This window comes from Anomaloglossus baeobatrachus, chromosome 4 (genome assembly GCF_048569485.1).
Source record: "Anomaloglossus baeobatrachus isolate aAnoBae1 chromosome 4, aAnoBae1.hap1, whole genome shotgun sequence".
NCBI classification, from domain to species: Eukaryota; Metazoa; Chordata; class Amphibia; order Anura; family Aromobatidae; genus Anomaloglossus; species Anomaloglossus baeobatrachus.
In genome coordinates, this window is record NC_134356.1 from 405,319,005 (window position 1) to 405,344,791 (window position 25,787).

The following is a 25,787-nucleotide window of genomic DNA, read 5'->3' on the forward strand; positions in this document are numbered from 1 at the left end:
TCCTTTCTACAGAAAAATAAAACAACTGCAGAAATTGGTTCCATTCTGTGATGTGAACCCAAGCCTTTCCTTTATTTTAAAGCACCACTATAGTGGTTTTTATTTTCAACACTGGAGTGGTGCTTCTAATTTAAGGTCCCTGCTCCTGTCTTATATTCACGTGCCATCTTTTCACCACGTCAGATTGGCCAGAAGTAACAAGTTATGTTACAAGTTCTCAATGCAAGTCTATGAGAGCCAGAATGAGCTGGGGTGGTGCTTTAAGTTTATATCTTTTAATTTTATACTATATAGACAAAAGAAAACATAAGTTCATTTCTATGATTTTACATATTAGGACAAAATATAGAAACATCTGGTCCTTAACGTCTTTATGACACATGATGTACTGGGTACGTCATGGATCGTGTCAGGGTAATCCCCGCTGGCTGCCGGTGATGCTGATTTGACCAGCAATGCAACCGCGCCTATCAAGACCTTACAACAGGCTGTCAAACTGTGACAGCCCAATGTACATGCCCAGCGTGTAATTGTGTACTCACCGGCCACCATAGTAAGTCACATGATGTGATCACAAGGATCCGATGGTTTCCATTGTAGCACAGGGTCATATGATGACTCCTGCAGCTATCATGAGTCACTTCCTCTCACTGCCGGCAGAGCGCCGTGTGAGAGTAAAGCAGCATTTCAGGAGATCTCAGCTGTGCAGCTGTGATCTACAGAAATGCCCAAGTGATCAGACTGCTGATCCTTATAGTCCCCTAGAAGGACTAGTAAAATAAAAAAAGTTAAAAAAGTTTTTAAAAAATTAAAACAAATAAAAGTTCACATCACCCTCCATTCACCCCATTGAAAGTTAAAGGGTTAAAAAATAAATAAATATACACATATTTGGTATCGCCGTATTCAGAAATGCCCAATCTATCAAAATATAAAATAAATTAACCTTATCGGTAAACTGCATAGCCACAAACAATTCCAAACACCAAAATTACAATTTTTGGTCACCTCAAATTTTGAGCAAAATGCAATAACAGGCTATGAAAACGCAGCATCTGCGCAAAAATAGTACCGTTAAAAACAACAGCTCGAGACGCAAAACATAAGTCATCACTGAACCACAGATCCTGAAAAATGAGAACGCTACGGGTTTTGGAAAATGGTGCAAAAAGTGCGCCACTTTTTTTTAAGACAAAATTGTGAATTTTTTTAACTGGTTAGATAAATGTAAACCTATACATGTTTGGTGTCGATGAACTCTCACTGACCTCAGGCATCACACCAATACATCAGTTTTACCATATAGTGAACATAGTGAATAAAATCCCAAAAAACAATCATGCGATCACACTTTTTTTTTGCAATTTTTGCCACACTTGGAATTTTTTTGCCGTTTTCCATTACACTATATGGTAAAACTCATGTTTTCATTTAAAAGTACATCTTGTCACACAAAAAATAAACCCTTATATGGCAAGATTGATGGAAAAATATAAAAGTTACGGATCTTGAAAGAAGGGGAGCAAAAAGGAAAAACAGAAAATCGCCAGGGGGTGGTGGGATTAAAGTAAAAAAAAAATTGTAAACCCTTACTGCTTCCTTAATAACGAAAGGGAAAATAGCAGCCAGATGTAGTTAATCAAATACCCTTCATTAATTGCTCACCAGCAAGTGTGATCACCTCTGTATATGCTGCCATTTTGATAGTTTGCTGGTCTCAAGCATTCAGGTGTGTGTTAGCCTATGTGCGCACGTTGCGTTCTGTAACTTGCAAAAATGAACGCATCCCCTGGCAGAATTTGTCATTTTCAAATTTGCTTTTGACCACATAAACACAGGAAATATGCATGTGTGACACCCTGGCCTATCAGGTCATCACAAGGGTGCCGTGCAACCTGCCCTTCTGCATGGTACCCGCTCCTCCTTGGTTACGGGTCCTGTCCATTTCGTGTTGCTAAGAACAGGTGTACATAAATCCTGAGGGACACTCTGCACCACACCCACCAAACACCCATTGGGCAGCCTGAGGGGAATAGGGCCACCCAGATGGAGGGATGGTAGAAGGAGGGCCAGAGATGTCAGTCAGTAAGTAGTCAGTGAGACAGCGGTGACAGCACAAGGTCTCGCTGTGGAGCTGGGCTCTTGTACCCGTCCCAGGTGCCAGACATTGGCCTGGCCTGGAGGGAGCTGGAACCCTGGTCGCAGGGGGTAGTGACAAGGGGCACGGTGCTGCTACAGAGGACAGACTGGCGGCCTTGTGCTACAACCGGGCAGGGGCCAGGACATGACGGGGTACGCGGACTCTAGGCTGGGAAGGAGCTTCACACAGCCCAGTAATTCACCCGACGGGAACGGAATCTTCAGGAACCGTTCCCCACCCACTCCAGAATCGGGGTACTAGCGCAACGAGGGGGATAGGACTTCCCAAATTCATCCAGAAAATCCCAAGCGTGAACCCTGAGAGCAAGCTCACCCTGCTAACCACGCAGGTGAGCGGGACCTGAGTAGTCATAGGAAAAAGGGATCCACACAGAGAAAATACAGTGCCAAGGGACAAGGCTTCAGACCAACCAGCAACGCCAAAAGGGCACGGACCCAGTGTGCTTACCCAAAGGAGACAGCACATTCAAGATTTTGGTTTACCTGGTGTCAGCGTCAGTGTCTTTGGACTGTGTGAGTACATGGTACCCCTTTGCCCCTGACGGGTCCCCAGCCAACCATCACCGGGCCCCGGGACACCAACCCTCTACCCACGGAGTGGTTAAACATCAGGCTGCCACACCATCGTCACCGGGCTCCCCAACGGCAGCGGTGGTCCCTAACATTACCACACACCGTGGGTGGCGTCACGAACACTATCCAATCCACCTATCAATCCCCCCCTTTTTATTCCGAGCGGCCGCGCGACCCCGCCTCAGGTCCGGAGACCCCTCAAGCCACTGCGGATCCGGATCCGATCAGCCCGTTGGCTGTCACGGGGCGACACACATGCGTTTTATAGCATTTTTGCCGCGTTTTGAGCGCGTTTAACATGCATTTTCAGTGCTTAAAATGGAATGCATTTTCAAGACAAAGACACTACTAAATAAAGTTTGATTATTCAAACACTAGGAAAAAGGTGAAAAAAAAACCCCAAAACATGCTTAATATCATACACTATAATGTTAATTTTCCAAAATTAATTATTTAGATTTAATATTTATGTTAAAAATAAAATTAACTTATTGTTTGACTCTTTACTTTAAGTCGGGCTGGATGTGAGGGCAGAAGGAAACCTCTTGCCCTCACTATAATGCCAAAAACGCATGCTTAAATTTTGACAAAAAAGCATGCGTTTATCATAAAAAATGCATGTAAAACGCAATGTTTTGAATTTAGAATGCGTTTTGAAAATTCTCATTGACTTCAATGAAACCAAAACGCTACCAAAACGCTCAAAACAATTGACATGTTGCTTCTTCAAACGCAGAGATTTTGACAAATTTTTGTCACAAAAAACGCTGCGTTTTTGAACACGTAGTGTGCACATATTATGCCTATTTCACATAGACTTTGCTTGGAAATCAAAATTCATGCATTTTTGCATTAAAACGCTTCAGGTGAAAACGCTGCGGAAACGTATGAAAAAACGCAACATGCGCACATAGCCTTAATATATTACACTGAACAAGAATATAAATGGAACACTTTTGTTTTTGCTCCCATTTTTCATGAGCTGAACTCAAGGATCTAAGACTTTTTCTATATACACAAAAGGCGTTTTTCTCTCAAATATTGTTCAAAAATTAATTTAAATCTATGTTAAGCCTGCTTTACACCTTACGATCCAGCATGTGATATCATATGCGATCGTAACCGCCCCCATCGTATGTGCGGCTTGTTCAATTTGTTGAATGTGCCGCACAAACCATTAACCCCCGTCACACGTACTTACCCGTCCATACGACCTCGATGTGGGCGACAAACGTCCACTTCCTGGAGTGGGAGGGACGTTCGGCGTCACAGCGTCGTCATGCGGCAGCTGGCCAATAGAAGCAGAGGGGCGGAGCTGAGCGGGACGTACATCCCGCCCACCTCCTTCCTTCCGCATTGCTGGCCAGGAGCCGCAGGACGCAGGTAAGATCTGTTCATCGTTCCCGGGGTGTCACACACTGCGATGTGTGCTACCCCGGGTACGATGAACAATCTGACATTCAATTCTAGAGAAATGAACAATGTGCGTGCGATGAACGTTTTACCGTACAATTGCAATTGCACGTACCTGTCACACACTGCAATGTACCTTACGATGCCGGATGTGCGTCACTTACGACGTGACCCCGCCGACATATTGTAAGATACATTGCAGCGTGTAAAGTGGGCTTTAGTGAGCACTTCTCCTTTGCTGAGATAATTCATCCGCCTCACAAGTGTAGCCTATCAAGATGCTGACTAGACAGCATGATTATTGCACAGGTGTGCCTTAAGCTGGCCACAATAAAAGGCCACTTTAAAATATGTAGTTTTATCACACAGCACAATGCCACAGATGCTGCAAGTTTTAAGGGTGTGTGTAATTGGCATGCTGAGAGCAGGAATGTCCATTAGAGCTGGTGAATTGAATGTTCATTTCTTTACCATAAGCCATCTCCAAAGGAGTTTCAGAGAATTTGGCAGTACATCCAACCAGCCCCGCAACTACAGACCACATGTAACCACACCAGCCCAGATGCTCATCATCCAGCATCTTCACCTCCATTATCATCTGAAACCAGCCAGCTGGACAGCTGCTGCAACTATCGATTTACATAACCAGAAAATGTTTCCTCAAACCATCTCACAGAAGCTCATTTGCATGCTCATCATCCTCATCGGGGTCTCCACCTGACGTCAGTTTGTAATTGTAACCGAAAAGGTTCACATTCGATGGCGCCTGAGAATTATTTTCTTTGCAAATGAATACCGGTTTACACTGTACAGGGCAGATGGCAGACTACATTTATGGCATCATGTGGCTGAGCGGTTTGCTGATGTCAACGTTGTGAATCGAGTGACCCATGGTGGTAGAGGGGTTATAATATGGGCAGGCGTATATTATGGACAAAGAACACAAGTGCATTTTATTGGTGCTATTTTGAATGCACAGAGATACTGTGACGATATCCTGACGCCCATTGTTATGCCATTCATCCACAACCATCATCTCAAACCTGTGCAATATTCATGCTGCCTAATCAGCATCTTGATATGTCATAACTATGAGGTGGATGGATTATTTCCGCAAAGGAGATGTGCTCACTAACACAGATTAGACAAAATATATCACCAATTTTTAAGAGAAAAATGCCTTTTGTGTACATAGAAAAAGTCTTACAGTAGATCTTTGAGTTTAGGTCAAAAACAAAAGTGTTGCACTTATATTCTTGGTCAATGTAGTAAGAGGAAAAGACATGAGGAATCATCATAGAGAAGCAAAAGTGTACATAAATTTAGGAAGAATTATAGGTCAATTTCAAACTATTTGGAGCCCATTCTACAATAATAAATATTATGCACAGGTGGAAAATATACAAGAGAGTTGACAATTGTTTCTGGATCAGACATCCAAGCAAATTCACCACAAATTGAGACTTGCATTGCTCTGAGTAATTGCAAAAAACCCCAAGAGTTACAGTTCAGACTCTAAAGGCCTAAACATATTAAATGTTCAAGTTAATATCAGTACGATTATAAAATGACTAAAAGTGTGCTTTGCTTGAGATGGACTCTTCTTTCCAAAAGGATCATGGCAGCATGGCTAAAGTTTGCAAAATTGCATCTTAAGTTCTGAAACAATGTCCTTTCAACAAAAGTGGAGATGTTTGACCATAATACCCTAAGTCATATCAAACACGGTATATCAGAACAAACACATCATACCAACTGTCAAGGTTGGTGGTGGAAGGGGTGATGTTTTGGTCTTGTTTTTGCAGCCACACATCTAGGACACCTTCCAGTCACTGAGCCAACGTTGTATATCAAAGTTTTCTAGGGCAAATATAAGACTAACAATAAAGCTTTCAGAAACTTGTTCATAGAACAGGACAGTAATCCCAAGCACACCTGCAACCTACAACTGAATGAAGAAATAATATCAAGATGTGGCAGGGGCCAAGTCAAAATCCAGACCTCAACACAATTAAGATGCTGTGGCAAGACATTGAAAGAGCTGTGCATTAACGAATGCCCACAAACCTCAATAAAATAAGCAACCTTGTAAAGCGGTTTTGGACAAAATTTCTCCTCCAGAAAATTGTGAGAGACTGATAAAGTCATACAAAAAAAATATTTTTTCAAGTTTTTGCTGCTAAAGATGGTTCTACAAGCACCTTATTTTTTAAACACTGATTCTGAAATTTTGCCTAATTTTTGTCAATTAAATATTGACACAGTGTAATTTGCCATGACTTGGTCTTCATCTGAGGTTGCATTTACATAATTTTAACATCTTATAAAGACCAAAATATTATTATTTTTATTATTATTATTATTATTTATTGTATTAAATTGAAGCATATACAGTTGTGTTTGAAAGTTAATAACCCTTCAGAATTTTCCTAGTTTCAACATAAATTTGACTTAAACTACATCACATTTTGACACAAATTCTAAAAGTGGATGTACAGAACGAAATCAAACAAAAGAGTAAGAACTACTAGCACTATCGCTATTTTTATAGTGTTGGAGTTTCTCCATTTTTGAATGACTTTTAAAAGATTAAGTAAAAGCTATTGGTTTTAATAGTGCTTGATCCCTTTTTTGGACTTTTTAAACAAACAATAAAGCATATAGCAAAAACAACTGCAGTCGTCCCACAACAATATAAGAAAGGGGAGAATAGAGCCCAATGTAACAATGACAAGTGGGCTGCAAGTAAACACATACAATAGTATGTCAAATATCACTTTCTAAATACCTTGAGACATAGTGCATGTGGGAAAGACAGTCTGTAGACACCGGCAAGCATGTGCTCTTCTTATGTGGTTCCCTTATAGTGTGATATTGTCATTACCATTTAAATTAGGGATTCCACCAAATTTTGTTTTTCTAGATCACGGTTGAACCTCTCCATTGGTGGAATTTTTTTGTAGGTTTATAGGTATCTATCAAAGTCTGATCAGCATGTACATGTTTGTGGAAGTTGATTATGCCACAAACAAAAAATATTTCTGAGGACCTTTCAAGTATTGTTGATGTTCATCAGGCTGCAAAGGGTTTTATCAAGTAATATTGTACCCCAATTCACATCATACCATTGTTCCCCAACTGCAGTCCTCAAGGTCCACCAGCAGTGCATGTTTTCAGGGTTTCCTTAGCATTGCACACGTGATGGAATCATTAGCTGTGTATGTGATAAACTTATCACCTGTGCAATACTAAGGAAATCCTGACAACATGGTCTGTTGGTGGTCCTTGAGGACTGGCGTTGGGGAACACTGCCCTATACAGTAATAATGGCCACCATTTGGCCCCTCGAATAATTATGCCCATCAATTGCCCCATACACTAATAATGTTCCCCTGTCTGGCCCACATACAGCCATAATTTCCCAAATTGGCCCTATACAGTAATAGTGTTCACCAATTGGCCCCTACAGTATTTCTGCCCATCAATTGGCCCCATACACTAATAATGTTCTCCAGTCTGGCCCATATACAGCCATAATTTCCCCCAATTGGCCCTATAAAGTAATAATGTCCACCAATTGCCCCCCCCCTACAGTAATCATGCCCATCAATTGCCCCCATACACTAATAATGTTCCCCAGTCCGGCACATGTACAGTCATAATTTCCCCCAATTGGCCCTATACAATAATAATGTTCCTGTAACAGACATGCCAACATCAGCTGCTGGCCTCTGATAGACCCCTTTTAAAGATTGTTTGTCATGCAGATTCAGCTTTTGATCATGATACTACCATCACTGATTTATATAGTCACAAATATTTGTTCTTATTGTCCAGTGTACACCTGGCATGTGACATTGTAAAAGGTATTACATTTATGCAAAGCCAACTAGAATTTTATCGAATAATATGTGGGAAGACTTAAAATTGCACCTTGTAAACTGTACAGGATGAAATTGTTAATTACAATCCAATAAAGTATAACATTCATCTCTTCTATAGATTACGCTTGCCTTCCACTATCTGTAATAAATGCACAACTAGACTTGTCTGAATCATCATTTCCAGTTGGACAAGAATTGCATTACATATATCAGTGTGATAATCCTGACAATAGCAGAGCGCATGGAGTACTGAGATGCCAGCTTTCCGGTGGAAGTGTTGACTGGATCAAGTTATCTGACGAATGTATGAACAGTGAGTATTAAGTACTAAAATATATTATTGGAGGGGTGTCTATAAAATAATTGTTTAATCACATAAAACATAACAAATATTAGATATGAATATTTTTTTAAAACAGACTGGTATAGGAGGAGAGAGGACCCTGCCCGCGAGGGCTCAATCTACAGGGAATGGGTGAGAGTACAATAGGTGAAGACAGAGCTGGATGCGCAGTGGTGTACTGCAGTGAGGGTTATTGTAGATTGTAGGATTGTTGGAAGAGGTGGAGCTTCAGGTTCCTCTTGAAGCTTTCCACGGTAGGAGAGAGTCTGATATGCTGGGGTAGAGCGTTCCAGAGTATGGGGGAGGCACGGGAGAAATCTTGTATGCGATTGTGGGAAGAGGAGATGAGAGGGGAGCAGAGAAGGAGATCTTGTGAGGACCTGAGGTTGCGTGCAGGTAGGTAACAGGAGACCAGGTCACAGATGTAAGGAGGAGACAGGTTGTGCATGGCTTTGTATGTCATGGTTAATGTTTTGAACTGGAGTCTTTGGGCAATGGGAAGCCAGTGAAGGGATTAGCAGAGTGGCGAGGTTGGGGAATAGCGAGGGGAGAGGTGGATTAATCAGGCTGCAGGGTTTAGGATTGATTAGAGGGGTGCAAGAGTGTTGGAAGGAAGGCCAGAGAGCAGGAGGTTGCAGTACTCGAGGCAGGAGATGATGAGGGCATGTACTAATGTTTTTGGTGATTCTTGGTTAAAGAAAGCACGGATCCAGGAGATATTTTTTTGAGTTGTAGTCAGCATGACTTATATTTTAAATGCCCCCTGTAAAATTATTTAAGTTGGTTTCTGAATTAATTTGTAAAGATTATGGTAACCATTAAAGGTGGAAAAGTTATGAAATTATTTTTCTTGATATTATTTTTTGTACATGACAAAAACTTGGCATTTAAACAGAGGTGTGCAGACTTTATATATCTACTGTACACTATATTTTAAGAAAGTTTAGGTTGGTTACTGGACATATATCCTGAAGATTAACTGCACAAAAAAAAAAAATTTAATTTATTTAAACCTCTTTTCATAAGCTGGTAAAGATTTAAAAATGAGCAAGTATTGGGTTTCTGCCACCAGATATACGTGCTCAGCCCACTGGGCACACTGTTGTGCGCACACTCATGTATTAACTGAAGGGTACTTTACACACTGCGATATCGGTACCGATATCGCTAGCGAGCGTACCCGCCCTCGTTGTTTGTGCATCACAGGCATATCACTGCCTGTGTCGCACAACATCGGTAACACCCGTCACACGTACTTACCTCCTTAACGACCTCGCTGTGGGCGGCAAACATCTTCCTGAAGGGGGAGGGACGTTCGGAGTCACAGCGACGTCACACAGCAGCCGTCCAATTGAAGCAGAGGGGCGGAGATGATGAGCGCGCGGAATATCCCGCCCACCTCCTTCCTTCCGCATTGCCGGTGGACGGCGGTAAGGAGATGTTCGTCGCTCCTGCGGTGTCACACATAGTGATGTGTGATGCCGCAGGAATGAGGAACAACATCGCTACTTACCAGAGAACAATTTTTCTCTCCAAAACCAACGATTTTACCTCTTTTGCGGTGGTTTTCGGTCACACAGAGGTGTTACATGCTGCGATGTCGCTAACGAAGCCGGATGTGCGTCACAAACACCGTGACCCCGACGATATCTCGTTAGCGATATTGTAGCGTGTAAAGCCCCCTTAACAGTGGTTTGAGAAATTGGTGTGGGTCTATAAACCCGAACCTACGCAGATCAATAAAGCTTTAAGTGACCTACAATAAATCGAAATATGTTTCTAAGTTAACATAGATTTTTATTATTCTCTGTGATTCATTTTCCATAGCAAATGATGGGTCACATGGAAAAGGCAACAGGTCACATCCAGTGGAAGAAACAAAATGTACAGGTACTGTGAAAATTTTAGAAAGCATTTGTAGTTGTCAAAATAGTTTATTATATATAATAACATATATACTAAACAAATAGTATATAATATAAAGAATGCCGAAGCAACTTACAGAAGATTTGTCAGTATCATTATGTTCTTCACGCAAGGATGAAAGGCAGGAGGAAGAGCCAAAGTTATTTTTCTTTTCTTTGCATATACTGCTGAGTGAACAATATATTTTGAGACCTGAGCTCATCTTAAGTCAGTCACGGCTACGCCAGCTTTCCCATAATGCCTTATCACATGTTCTACCATAGCCAATCAGGGAGACTGTCAAAAGCATTATAAAAGATGTGGGCAGGGAAAGCAGTGGCCATTTTAGGTTTTACAGCCTATGGGGAAAAAGATTAGGGCATATTGCTCATCATTACAGATAGGGGTAGAAAGACCTAAATCATACTGTAGTGTACTACTACAATGCTGAAAAAGATTGAAAGTGGAAGACGTTTCTTTTATCATGTAAGTCTATTGGGCCTCGTTCTGACGCTCCATAGACTCACTTCCAGCTCACATACAGCCCAGTGTAACCCAGAGAGTCTGAAGAACAGTGATGACATTGAGAAGAGGAGCAGACCGGTGCTGGATACCGGAGATGGCGGCAGTAGATGACTATATTAACACACACTATAGTACATTACTAAATTGAGTTATTGAAAACTTCATGGGAGCGCTTCTTTATTAACCACACTTTTTTTCATTTATTACATTAAAATTGGGCAGTTTAAGTCCTTTTGTTTAAATCAAACAAATTTTATTACTCACAATATAGAGTCCTTTTAGAGCTAATTTTCATAAAGAAGAAAATTACTGTAACCAAGGCTCGTTTGTCATAGCAAGTGTGCTTCCTGGCTTGTGAGAAAGGCAAGCCATAAAAGATATCATTGTTATGCACTTTCTTTTGCATTTTTTGTTTGTAAAATCAGGGTGCTATGTTTTGTTGTTGGGGTTTTTTTTAGCACAAAAGAAAAAATTCAAGATTCCTGAAGTGTTAATACAACCATCTACTTTACAGAAAGTGTGTTTTAAAATATTTTTTTTTTGCACACTTGTAATACTGCAATATTACACCTAGAAACACCACTCACAATGTGGCCAGTTTCCGGTCCTTGCTTTTGGAATGTGACTACTAGTACTTATGCCTAGGCTCACAGGCTAGTATTACATCAGTCTTTTTGGCTGTCATTTTATCCTACCTAGAATTTCTGGTTCATTCCACATTTTTCCAGTTTTCGATTCTTGATATTCTATTAATACAATTTCTTATAATAAAATTCTCAATTTTTGTAAAAGTATTTCATGATTTCTTGAGTTGGATGAAGTTGGCTTACAGACAATTAAATAATAGGGAAAGTGTTATAAGAAAAATGCCTATATATTAAAGTATACTATACTTTATTAGTACTCTTTTAAAACCAAGTAACCTCAGTACACCAATGCTCACAAATTCTACCCAAACAAAGACTAGAAAGAGGAATGATATAGTAACAATAATGTCAAAGACAGGTAGAACAGTGCAAGCCATTGTTATAAACCAGTTAATCAACACGTAAATCATAGGATTGACCCTAAGGAGGCCTTCACAACAACCAACTGTTCCCTACCTGACCATGCAGGTAAATGTATGAACATAAAACCGGCACTCCAAAACTTGCAATAATCTCTAGGATGTAATCTATAGAAGCACAGTACAAACAAAGCTAAAGGTCTAGCCAAAAACGCGTTCTTTGTTTTTTGTTTATACTGTGCTTCTATGGATTAAATCCTAAAGATTGCTGCAAGTTTTGGAGTGCCAGTCTTATGTTCATATATTATTTGGCTGTGCCATCCCCTGAACGAGCACCTGCAATTTTGAGTTGCGCCTGGATATCACTTCTCATGACCATGGAGGTAAGCACCCTGGTACATGATATGGCGTCCTCGCTCAACAATGACTGTCCCTAACTAAGTAAATCTATATGATTAAGGGAGTAACAAATCAAATATAAGATGTCTTTTGCAGCTTAAGAATGGGGGATCGCCTTAATTTCATCAATGGAAGATATCTCATAGACAAGATCTAGAGCTCGTGAGTCCACCCCTCAAAGATAGAGATATGAACAGAGCTCTACTGCAGAAGGACATTTTTTGGATTTTTCTGTTCAAATCAATTCACCCAAAAAGCCTTCATGAGCAACCCACAATTTAGTTTCATTTAACACTAGAACTACTGGACTCGTGACACCTATATAGAAATACATGGTGCAAAGTAGTCAAAATGACTACCTCAGTAGTTCTAGTGTTAAATGATACTCTAGCATATCTGCTTACCCCCTTCCCCTTCCTCCCCCCATTTACCCTTCCCTCTTCCCTTCCTCATTTTCCTTTCCTCTACCTTTTATTACTTGGCTGCAGTTTAGGTTAGGATTTGTCCCTCCATTAATATCGACCTATTATAGGGTCTTTCATAAATTCAATCGTTAAGCAATTTTTTATTATTATTGCTTTACTTAAATTTCATAATTTTGATCTATTACTTCTTGGACATTGTGAACTTAACGTACTGTCCAATGTGATGTCTGTTCCTTCAATGCGCATATAGTGAACATGGTAAGTAAAAAACAAAAAAACAATCATGAAATAGCACTTTTTTGCAATTTCACTGCACTTGGATTTTTTTTTCCCATTTTTCAGTATAATAGATATGTGGCAGAATGAATGGTGGCATTGAAAATTACAACTTGTCCTGCAAATAACAAGCCCTCATATTGTTATATTGATGGAAAAATAAAAAAGTTATAGCTCTTGCAAAAAAGAGAGGAAAAAAACTGAAAATCGCAGGGTGGTGAAGGAGTTAAACACATCCAATTATGGAACTTATTATTATTCCAAGACTTGTTGATTAAAATGAACTTTAAAATTAACTTTGTTTGTGGGAAAACCCATTTAACTCTAACATGTTTATCATTACATGTGCTGCACAAATAAAGTGAATATTGCTAGATTATGGCAATACCAAATTGATATAGTTTTGTTTGTTTTATTACTTTTATACAATATGTACTCTGAAAAATAACACCGCCCAACAAAAAAAATTCTTCTTGGTGTCTTGTTTGTTTGGCATGTTTCTGGACTTATTTCAGCCACTGATTCAGAAAATTGTCATAGATAGATGGCATCAGCTCTGTTTTTTTTACATATGGTTGAAGTCATAAAATTTGTATAGGCTTTGAAAAAAGACGGTTCGTGTATTGAACACATCAATGAAAAACTGAAGGCAGGAAGTTTCTAACAGACAGTTATAAATGACATCAATATATGAAATTGATTAATCTGCCCAGTCTTTATTTGTTCTTGTGAAAAATGTTCTGGGCAATAAGAAGGCAGACAACTACACACAAGTGACTGACAGGTGTCTGCCCTCAAGCGCGTGGCACCTGTCAGTTAAGGGCCGCAAGTTAGTAGTACCACTGGAGACCTACCTGTCCAATAAGTCTACAGTGTGGCTGGGTCTTTTTTGTTTTTACATATACAGAATTGTTTAAGGGCTTTTTATTAACCCCTTCACGCCATGTCAATTTTCTATTTTTGCACTTTCATTTCCTTCTTCCAAGAGCCATAACCTTTTTTATTTTTCCAGCAATATAGCTTGATGGCTTGTTTTTTTGCAGACAAGTTGTACCTTTGAAACAGAGCATTAATTTTACCATATAGTGTACTGGAAAATGAAAAAAAATAAATAAAATCTAAGTGCTGTGAAATTGCAATTACACAATTGTTGTATTTATATTTTTTTTATTTACCATGTTCACTATATGGTAAAACTGACTTGACAGTAGATTCTCCAGGTCCTTATGAGTACATAGATACCAAACATGTACAGTGATGTGAAAAAGTGTTTGCCCCTTTCCTGATTTCTTATTCTTTGGCATGTTTATCACACTTAAGGCCCTGTGCGCACTGGAAAATGGAATTTTCTCAAGAAAATTCCGCAGGTATTCAAAGATTACCGCACCCGCGGTAAAAAAACGCGGCAAACCGCACCCGAAAACCGCATGCGGTTTGCCGCGGTTTGCTGTGGTTTTACCGCGGTATTGTTTGCGGTATTGCCGCTTGCGGGTTGGTACATGTGCTTTATTGCATTCAATGCAATAAAGCACATTAAAAAAAAAAAAAAAAAAAAGTCATTTCATATAGATAGAGAAATAGACAGAAGAATAAATAGAAGAATAGATAGATAGATAGAGGGATAGATAGAAGGATAGATAGAGGGATAGATAGATAGATAGATAGATAGAGTCCCTGTGAGCAAACTCTGCATTTCTCACGGTCGACAGTGAGTTCACATTACCGGCCGTGGGAAATGCCCTGTGGTTACCTCTGCTGTCTCGCTGCGAGGCTGCATTCAGCGCTGTTTGTCAGTCGCGGCTGGATGTAAGCAGCGCAGGACCTGTGGATTACGCCGGAGCTGTGGATTACGTCGGAGCTTTGTTTCGGGAGGGGTTAATAAAAGGGTGAACGAGGCTTATTTGTGTTTTATTTAAAATAAAGGATTTTTCGGTGTGTGTTTTTTCACTTTACTTACGGGTTGATCATGTCAGCTGTCACATAGACGCTGCCATGATCAAGCCTGGAGTTAATGGCGGTGATCCGCCACCATTAACTCCTTGTATTACCCTGACTGCCACTGCATCACGGCAGCAGGAAGAGCCGGGGACACTCCGGTACTGCCGCATAATGCATGCGACAGTCCCGGGGCAGCTGCGGGAGGTGGGAGGGAGGTGGGGGACATTAACCCTGCCCCTCTCCCTCCCCAGCCTGAGAATACCAGGCCGCCGCTGTGTGCTTACCTCGGCTAGACGCTAAAAATACAGCGGAGCCCACGTGTTTTTTTTTCTATATTTACGTTTGCTTTCTATGTGTGTTCTATGTGTCTGTGTCTGTGTTCTATGTCTGTGATGTCTGTGTGTGACGATGTGTCTGTGATCTGTGTGTGTTTACTCTCTGCTCCGCTTCCTCTTCCTGTCGTAATGACATCACTTCCCTGCAAAACCGCAGGCAAGCGATGTACATTACCGCAGGTAAACCGCGAAATACCGCAGGGAGTAACGCAGAAAAACGCAGTGAACCGCACAGAATTTGCTGCCTGCGTTATTCCCTGCGGGATTTCACGATTACATTGGAGTCAATGGAGTGAAATCCCGCAGCGATGTGTGGAAAAGAATTGACATGCAATTGTTTTTGCTGCGGGAAACCCGCAGCAAAACATGCAGCTGTGAAAATCCGCCTAGTGCGCACAGGATTTTTTTTTCCCATAGGTTTTGCTGGTGATTCACTGCAGAGATGTTATGAACATTTTCTGCAGCGAAACATGCAGCAAATCCGCAGAAAATCCACGGCAAAATCCGGTAAGTGCGCACAAGGCCTAAATATTTCGAATCACCAAACACATTTAAATATTAGACAACAATAATACAATTAACACACAATGCCGTTTATAAATGAAGGTCTTTATTATTAAAGGGAACCTGTCACCAGTTTTTTCTCTATTAAACCAAAAATATCACCTTCTGCAGCTCCTGGGCTGCATTTTAGGAAGCTGCACCTTGTTGCTGGCCCCCCTTGCAGACCCTGAAAAGAACGAACTTTATAAAATCTTACCTTTTCCTATGCAAATAAGTTGGATGGCCAGATGAGCGGGCTTTAATTCGGCTCCTGTGCCCCCTCCTGCCGCTGTTCGCTATCCCCCAGTCATGTTTTACATGGATGACGTCGCCCCCGTCATTGTCCACACTGCTGGAGTCTCGCGCAGGCCCATCTTGCTGTGCCCCTATCGCGGGCTGAGCATAAAGTTTCCCTCACACGAGCGCCGGTGATGTAGTTGCGCAGACGCGAGATTATGGGCGGGTACGAGGATAATGCTGGTGAGGTCATACACAGCGCCACCCATATTTTCACTCCTGCGCAACTACATCACCGGCGTTCGCGCGAGGAAAACTTTATGTTCAGCCCCGCGATAGGGGCACAGCGAAATGTGCCTGTGCGAGACTCCAGCAGCGTGGACAATGACTGGGGTCACGTCATCCATGTAAATCATGACTGGGGGACGGCAAACAGCGACAGGAGGGGAGACAGGAGCCGAATTAGAGCCCGCCCATCTGGCCAACCAAACTCATTTGCATAGGAAACAGTAAGATTTTATAAAGTTCTTTTAGGGGTCTGCAAGGGGGGCCAGTAACAAGGTGCACCTTCCTAGAATGCAGCCCAGAGCTGCAGAAGGTGATATTTTTTATTTAATAGGAAAAAAACTGATGACAGGTTTCCTTTAATGGAAAAATAAATCCAAACCTACAGGGCAATGTGTAAAAAAGTGTTCCCCCTCCCCTCTTAAAACATAAATTAACTGTGGTTTATCACATCTTTGAGAAGCTGAGTTCAATTTCCCTAGCCACACCAAGGACTGATTACTGCAACACCAGTACACTCAAATAAGACCTGCATAACAAAGTGAAGTAGACTAAAAAATCCTCAAAAGCTAGACATAATGCCGTGATCCAAAGAAATTCAGGTACAAATGAGAAACAAAGTAATTGAGAGCTAAAGTATCAGTCTGGAAAAGGTTAGTTAATTCTAAAGCTTTGAGACTCCAGCAAACCGCAGTGAGAGCCCTTATGCACAAATGGCGAAAACATGGAACAGTGGTGAAATTTTCCAGAAGTAGACGACCAAAATTACCCCAAGAGCACAGTAATGACTTAAAGAGGTCACAAAAGACCCCACAACAACATCCAAAGAACTGCAGGCCTCCCTTGCCTCAGTTAAGGTCAGTGCTCATGACTCCATGATAAGAAGGAGACTGGGCAAATATGGCCTGCATGGCAGAGTTCCAATTTGAAGACCACTGCTGAGCAAAAAGAACATAAATGCTTGCCACAGTTTAGCCAAAAAAACATCTTGATGATGCAAAAGACTTTTGGTAGAATACTCTGTGGACTGATGTGACAAAAGTTGAACTATTTTGAAGGTGTATGTCCCATTACATCTGGCATAGAAGTAATACAGCATATCAGAAAAGGAACATCATACCAACAGTAAAATATGGTGGTTGTAGTGTTATGTTGTGGTAAATGGAACCATGAATTCTGCTGTTTACCAAAAATCCTGAAGGAGAAAGTTCGGCCATCTGTTTGTGACCTCAAGCTGAAGCGCACTTGGATTAAGCAGCAAGACAATGGTCAAAAACACACCAGCAAGTCCACCTATAAATGGCTTAAGAAAAACAAATTTGAACTGAATTTGGAGTGGCGTAATCAAAGTCCTAACCTTAATCTGATTGAGATGCTGCGGCATGACCTTAAAAAGATGGTTCATGCTCAAAAACCCTCCAGTGTGGCTGAATTACAATTTTATTTTTTCGAGATCTCTGGATGTGTGTGACTTATTTTTTGCAACCTGAGCTGACTTTTTACAGATACAATCTTGGGTTAGATACAATGTTTTGATCACCTCTTATTACATTTTAGTGCCCAAAAAGCATAATTCTTGTGTTTTTTTTTTTGTTTTTTTTTGGGGGGGGGGTTACGCTGTTTACTGATCAGATTAATTTATTTTATATTTTGATAGATTGGACATTTCTGAATAGCGATACCAAATATGTGTATTTTTTATTAATTTTAAATTGTTTTATTTTCATTGGGGCAAAAGGTTGTAATGTGAACTTTTTGGGAGGTTCATATTTTTAAAATCTTTTATAGGAATCAACAAAAATCTACTGTTCTATCAATGATTTTTGCATTTTTCTATTCCTTTCTCTGTGTGCAAAAATAACGATATACTGTAGTTTTATTGTATGGGTCTAACTGATTGCAGTGATACCCAACTGATTTCTTTTATTGTTTCTTTATTTTTACACAACACACATTATATTCTTAGGGACTTGACTTTTTTTTATTTATCTGCATACAGCGCTCTGTGGGGATTTATTGTTGTATGTATACATATATACAACAAGGAGAGTGCGAGGTACTGAAGTAAAGGGAGGCGACTGAAGATAAGTGTGGCATAGTTTTAACACAATCTCATAGTGGTGATAACTGTAGCTGTTTAATTTCATTAGGGAATTGTTGTCTGTGTTTGTCTGGGGTACTGTGAAAAAGCAAAAAAAAAAAAAAAAAAGTGTGTCTAGTGATTTAATCAGTAGTATTAGCCACACCTGTTTCTAGAAGCTTCTAGCAGCTTCTAGTAGTCCTTGTAGAACTATATAAACCAGCCAAAGCAAGCGAGGTACTGAGAGTGCGAGGTACTGAAGTAAAGGGAGGCGACTGAAGATAAGTGTGGCATAGTTTTAACACAATCTCATAGTGGTGATAACTGTAGCTGTTTAATTTCATTAGGGAATTGTTGTCTGTGTTTGTCTGGGGTACTGTGAAAAAGCAAAAAAAAAAAAAAAAGTGTGTCTAGTGATTTAATCAGTAGTATTAGCCACACCTGTTTCTAGAAGCTTCTAGCAGCTTCTAGTAGTCCTTGTAGAACTATATAAACCAGCCAAAGCAAGCGAGGTACTGAGAGTGCGAGGTACTGAAGTAAAGGGAGGCGACTGAAGATAAGTGTGGCATAGTTTTAACACAATCTCATAGTGGTGATAACTGTAGTTGTTTAATTTCATTAGGGAATTGTTGTCTGTGTTTGTCTGGGGTACTGTGAAAAAGCAAAAAAAAAAAAAGTGTGTCTAGTGATTTAATCAGTAGTATTAGCCACACCTGTTTCTAGAAGCTTCTAGCAGCTTCTAGTAGTCCTTGTAGAACTATATAAACCAGCCAAAGCAAGCGAGGTACTGAGAGTGCGAGGTACTGAAGTAAAGGGAGGCGACTGAAGATAAGTGTGGCATAGTTTTAACGCAATCTCATAGTGGTGATAACTGTAGCTGTTTAAGAAGAGAAGAGTCGCCGTAAGCTGATCGATTGCTGGGACTTGCCGGGTCTCGCTGTTTGAGGACATTCGCCTGTCATACGCTACATCAGCATTATGGAAGAGAAGAAAATCCACATGGTCACCTGCAACACATGCTACATGTTTACGGATTTGCCGCACAAAAAATCCAACTTCACCTGTCAAAAGTGCAAACTTGTTGCCCTCTTAGAGGAAAAGGTGCAGGGACTGGAAGAAAGAATAGCAACTTTGAAGCTAATTAAAGAACATGAGGACTTCTTGGACGAGGCAGAAGGAACAATTCAGGATATGGAAAGTGAGAAAAGCTTCAGAACACATACAGAGGCTGAAAAGTGGACACATGTGACCAAAAGAAGCCAGCGGATCAAATGGTCGGCACCACCCACACAGCTTAGCAACCAATATGAAGCCCTCATGCTGGAGAAGGACAATGGCACAGCTCAGGATGATACCGTCTCTACAGGAGAAGACACAGTATCATCAAAAGAAGTTACTTTGTCAACAAAAGCAGAAACAAAAGACACTCAAAAACACTCAGGAGCAACAAGCAGTGCGTCCAGAAAGAAAAGAAGAGTGGTAGTTATGGGCGACTCACTACTAAGAGGCACGGAGGCAACTATCTGCAGGCCGGACATAACCGCACGAGAAGTATGCTGCCTCCCGGGAGCAAAAATCAAGGATGTGGCCAACAGGATACCAACTATCCTCGGATCCAAGGACGAATACCCGTTCCTATTGATACATGTAGGAACAAACGACACGGCAAGAAATGATCTACCAACTATTTGTGAAGACTTTGAAATTCTGGGGAAGAGAATTAAGGAACGGAACGTACAGGTTGTTTTCTCATCAATCCTCCGAGTCGATGGCCATGGTGTCAGAAGATGGAATAGGATCCTAGATTTGAACAACTGGCTACGACGGTGGTGCAGGCAGCAAGGATTTGGATTCTTGGACCATGGAGTGAATTACCTCTACGATGGACTTCTCGCAAGAGAAGGGATACACCTCACAAAACCTGGGAAACACACGTTCGCAAATGTGGTACCAATATTCAAAAAAGGGTGCAAAAGGGAACCTGGAAACTATAGGCCGGTAAGCTTAACATCTGTTGTGGGTAAAATGTTTGAAGCGTTTTTAAGGGATACTATTATGGAATGTCTCAATGTTAATAACTGTTTAACTCCATATCAACATGGATTTATGAAGGATCGCTCCTGTCAAACTAACCTGATCAGCTTCTATGAGGATGTAAGCTCTCACATGGACCGAGGAGAATCATTGGATGTCATTTATCTCGACTTCGGTAAAGCATTTGACACTGTCCCACATAAAAGACTGCTAAGTAAAATGAGAAAGCTTGGGCTCGGGGAAAATGTGTGTAGATGGGTAGGTAGCTGGCTTAGTGGTAGAAAACAAAGAGTGGTTATTAATGGTGCATACTCAGATTGGGCCAGGGTTACTAGTGGGGTGCCACAAGGGTCTGTATTGGGCCCCCTACTATTTAATATATTTATTAATGATCTGGTGGATGGTTTACAGAGTAAAATATCAGTATTTGCAGATGATACAAAACTATGTAAGGTAGTTAACACAAAGGAGGACAGTTTGCAACTACAGATGGATTTGAGTAAATTGGAGAATTGGGCTGAAAAATGGCAAATGAGGTTTAACACAGATAAGTGTAAGGTTATGCACATGGGAAGGAGAAACAGATGCTACGATTACTTACTAAATGGGAAACTGCTGGGGAAATCAGACATGGAAAAAGACTTAGGCATCTTAGTGAATAAGAATCTAAATTGGAGTGCCCAGTGTCAGGCAGCAGCCACCAAAGCAAATAGGGTGATGGGATGCATTAGAAGAGGTCTGGGGGCACGAGATGAAAACATCATTCTCCCTCTGTACAAATCACTAGTCAGACCACACTTGGAGTATTGTGTGCAATTTTGGGCGCCGGTGCTGAAGAAAGACATTACTGAACTTGAAAGGGTTCAGAGGCGGGCTACTAAAATAATAAATGGAATGGGTGCATTACAATACACGGAAAGGTTATCAAAATTAGGTCTATTTACTCTAGAAAAGAGAAGACTTAGGGGAGACCTAATAAATATGTACAAATATATCAGAGGGCCATATAGAGATCTCTCCCATGATCTGTTTGTACCAAGGACTATGACAAGAACAAGGGGGCATTCTTTTCCATTGGAGGAAAGAAAATTCCTACATCAGCATAGAAGAGGGTTCTTCACGGTAAGAGCAGTGAGGCTCTGGAACTCTCTTCCTGAGGAAGTGGTGATGGCCAACTCACTGAATGAATTTAAGAGAGGAATGGATGCATTTCTTGTTAGCAAAAGTATAGAAGGTTATAAATAGCATAATCTTACAGGTAGATAGAAGAGCAACCTAGATTATTAGAGGAATGGGGGGGCTGCAATACCAAGACAGGTTATTAAACTTGGGGTTAGTTAGTTAGGAAAAACAAAGGCTTAGGGGGATCTAATCACAATGTATAAATATATGAGGGGACAGTACAGAGACCTTTCCAAAGATCTCTTTACACCTAGGCCTGCGACTGGAACACGGGGGCATCCGCTACGTCTTGAGGAAAGAATGTTTAATCATAATCACAGATGAGGATTCTTTACTGTACGAGCAGTGAGACTATGGAGCTCTCTGCCGTATGATGTTGTAATGAGGGATTCACTAGTAAAATTTAAGCAGAGCCTGAACGCATTTCTTGAAAAATATAATATTACCAGTTATGTATATTAGATTTTATGACAGGGTGTTGATCCAGGGATCTAGTCTGATTGCCGTATGTGGAGTCAGGAAGGAATTTTTTTCCCCATTGGAGCTTATTTGACACATTGGGGTTTTTTTGCCTTCCTCTGGATCAACATGTTAGGCTACGGGTTGAACTAGATAGACTTAGAGTCTCCCTTCAACCTTAAAAACTATGAAACCTATGAGCCAATAAAATATTTAAAATCCCTTAAAAAGCCATCTTTCTTGTCTTGCTTATTTTTTCATTGTGTTTAATGCTCACAACTGCGTATTATTATTGTGGCGCCCTGGACAAGCCAGGGGCCACAGATCACAACACACACACACACACACCCACCCCCAGCAGTTCACAGCAGACATCCCCAAAGTGACCTGCTTTCTGCCTCGGGCTCAGACTGACACACCAGGTGGGCGGAGTCAGGAGATGGAGACGCCCACCCATGGGTTTGGCTGGCCTGAGGCAGGAAACAAGCCCAGTCAAGTTCAGGCAGAGGAAGAGAGAAGGTCTGCAGAGAGGCAGACATAGCCAGGGGCCTAGGTTGGAGCCTAGGGCCTCGTACAGAGAGTCCGGCAGACGGTAGTGGCCGTCTGCAGGGAGCTGGGGAGACAGCTGGTGGAACCGTAGGTAGCCGGGGCTGGGCGGTGGCCCACCGGTACTGAATCGGGGAGCCAGCTGGAAGCCGGAGCGCAGGAGGAGTGTACGGAGGGTGCAGGAAAGGACTTACACCACCAAACTGGGTCAGGGGAAAACACCGCAGCGTCTGTGGGACCCGTCCATCCAGCCGTTTGTTTACCAAGAACTGTGTCCTGATTTCTGGCTGAGTGAGTACCACCTTGCCGTGCGGCACAGCGCTGCCCTTGTGACCCTGCACCTCGCCAGGCCCCGCACCCGGCCTGCCATCCATCCCTACCCCATCATCGGGCCCCGGGACAACCAACCCCATACCCACGGAGGGGAGAACTAACAACTTTGCTGCTCCCTGTCACCGCTCCCGGGATCCCCATACAGAGCAGCGGTGGTGTTCCTACAATCACCACAACCGTGGGTGGCGTCACGGACAATCTCCCTTACCAAATCCCCTTTTACTGTGGAGCCTGGGATCACAGACCGGGTCACGCCACCGTGATACCCACAGAAGTGACCCCGTGGCCCGGATCTGAGTACCCCCTGGTCCCTCGGGCGACACATTATTGCATGTATATTTGGGGGTGCCAGAAACTGTTTCTTTCCCTGCATCCATCTTTCATGCGTGTGGGAAGCAGAACATGTGCACATTTACTCAATCCCTCACCAGCAGGACTGATTCAGTATTGTGACTTGATCATGGTATTCTGACCCTGTGTTGTTTATTTTGGCTGTGTTTTATGGGATTAATACATCTTAACTTTATCATGAGTGCTTTTTTGGATGCATTTGTAGCCTTACAGCTTTTTAAGTTATTTTAATTGTTTTCTTGTCTCATTGTTTGTTGATATTATATAATAATATTTTATCTTTTTGGGTGATCTCCCCCTTGCTTGGCACATTTCTTTTTCTCTTTTATTATAGTGTCCAGTTTGTATAACAGTTTAAATAACTTAACACACAGCCATTAATGTTTAAACCGCTGTCAACAAAAGTGAAAATGGCCAAATTGTGCCCAAAGTGTCAATATTTTGGGTGGACACCATTATTTTCAAGCACTGCATTAACTCTCTTGGGCATGGATTTCACTAGAGCTTCACAGAAGCCACTGGAATCCTCTTTAACTCCTACATGGCGATATCGCGGAGCTGGTGGATGTAGAATACTTTGCACTTCTCCATCTTGCGCTTGAAGATGGCCCACAGATGCTAAATAGGGTTTAGGTCTGGAGACATGCTTGGCCCGTCCAGCACCTTTAAACTCAGTTTCTTTAGCACTGCAGTGGTTGTATTGGAGGTGTGCTTTGGTTCGTTATCATGCAGGAATACTGCCCTGCGGCCCAGTTTCCGATGGGAGGGGATCCTACTCTGCTTTAGTATGTCACAGTGCTTGTTGGCATTCATGGTTCCCTCAAAGAACTTTAGCTTCCCACAGCTGGAAGCACTCATGCAGCCCTAAACCCTGACACTCGCTTGACTTTAGGCAAGACACACTTGTACTCCTCACCTGGTTGCTGTCACCATCTGAACCAAATAAGTTTATCTTGGTCTCATTAATCCACAGGACATTGTTTCAATAATCCATGTCCTCAGTCTGCTTGTCATCAGCAAACTTTTTGTTGCCTTTCTTATGCATCATATTTTGAAGAGGCTTCCTTCTTGGTCAATAGCCATGCAGACTAATTTGGTGTATGGTCTGAGCACTGACAGATTGACCTCCACCCCTTCAACCTCTGCAGCAATATTGGCATTACACATAGGTCTATTTTGAATAGACAACTTCTAAATATGACGTTAAGCACATGCACTCAACTTCATTGGTCAACCATTGTGAGGCCTGTTTTGAGTGGAACCTGTCTTGACAAACCATTGTATCATCTTGACCACTGTGTTGCAGCTCAATTTCATGGTGTTGGCAATCTTCTTATAGCCTAGGCCAGAGGTGTCAAATTCAAGGCCTTTGGGCCAAATTTGGCCTGCCACATTACTTTACATATGTGGACATATATACCAGGAGGAGCCCAGGATAGGAGGCATATATACCAGGACGGGGACATATAAACCAGGAGGTGAAAATATATACCAGGAGGGGTCCAAGAAGGGGACATATATAAAAGTAGGAGGAAATATATATACCAGGAAAGAGACAAATAAACCAGAATGGGGACATATTTACCAGGAGGAGCCCAGGAATGGGACATATATACCAGGGAGGGGACATGCATACTAGGAGGGCTTAGGATGGGAACATATATACCAGGAAGGGGACATATATACCAGAAGGAGGACATGTATAATAGGAGGGGCTCAGGATGGGGACATATGTTCCTATCCTGGTATATATATACCAGGAAGGGGAGATATATCCCAAGAGGAGGACATGTATACCAGGAGTGCCGCAGTTTGGGGATATAAACCAGGAGGGGACATATATATTTATATATAAACTTGGCTTTTATTGATACAAAACATATAAGGCTAACAAAAACAAAGGTTGAAAACATGATTGACAAGAGAAAAAAAAATGGATGCAATAGAGGTATGGACATAATAATCCTGTACTTATCCCCAATGAATCATCAGAGCACTGATAATAGAATGCACAATAAGTACATAAACAAGGCAGTGTCCGCAGATAAATAATATGATCCCAAAACACACAATACCTGGCTGTAAGCCTCACCTTAAAGGTAATGTGGCAGTAAGTTAACAGAGGGTGTATTATATTGTGTTTCTTATTGTATTATATTTTTATACTAGTTGTAGTACCCGGGCGTTGCCCGGGATAGTAACTGTCTCTCTGTCTCTCTCCCAGTCTCAGAAAGCCATGGACCCCATAGGCGGGAGGGGCGACATGACCAAAGGGAAGGGAGGGAGTGAGGGGGTTAATAAAGTGAAATAAGGGGATTATGGGACATCGTAGGGGATTGGTGGAAAAGGGTCCCTATAGGGGAGGGGTTGGGTGGAGTATATAAGCTATAGGGGAGGGGTCTTACCTTCCCTTGTGATTCCGGACGGCGAAGGATTCAGACCCAGCACCCAGATTGGCGGACCTCCAGGAGCTCGATAGGCTCCTCAGAGCGGCGATGGCGGTGCACGGGGCTCAGGCAGTGCAGTCCCACGTCAGGGCTGCCTGGGCTTCCCCG

At 41.8% G+C, this 25,787-nt stretch overlaps 1 protein-coding gene across 1 annotated transcript in view; it reads left to right on the plus strand.

Moving 5' to 3' along the window:
• LOC142302450 (uncharacterized) overlaps window positions 1–25,787 on the plus strand; it is a 106,894-nt gene that overhangs the window by 49,339 nt on the left and 31,768 nt on the right. Inside the window, exons 3-4 of the mRNA XM_075343512.1 lie at window positions 8,149–8,343; window positions 10,201–10,263. Of these exons, the coding sequence (XP_075199627.1) occupies window positions 8,149–8,343; window positions 10,201–10,263 (258 nt within the window). The remainder of the gene's footprint in view (window positions 1–8,148; window positions 8,344–10,200; window positions 10,264–25,787) is intronic.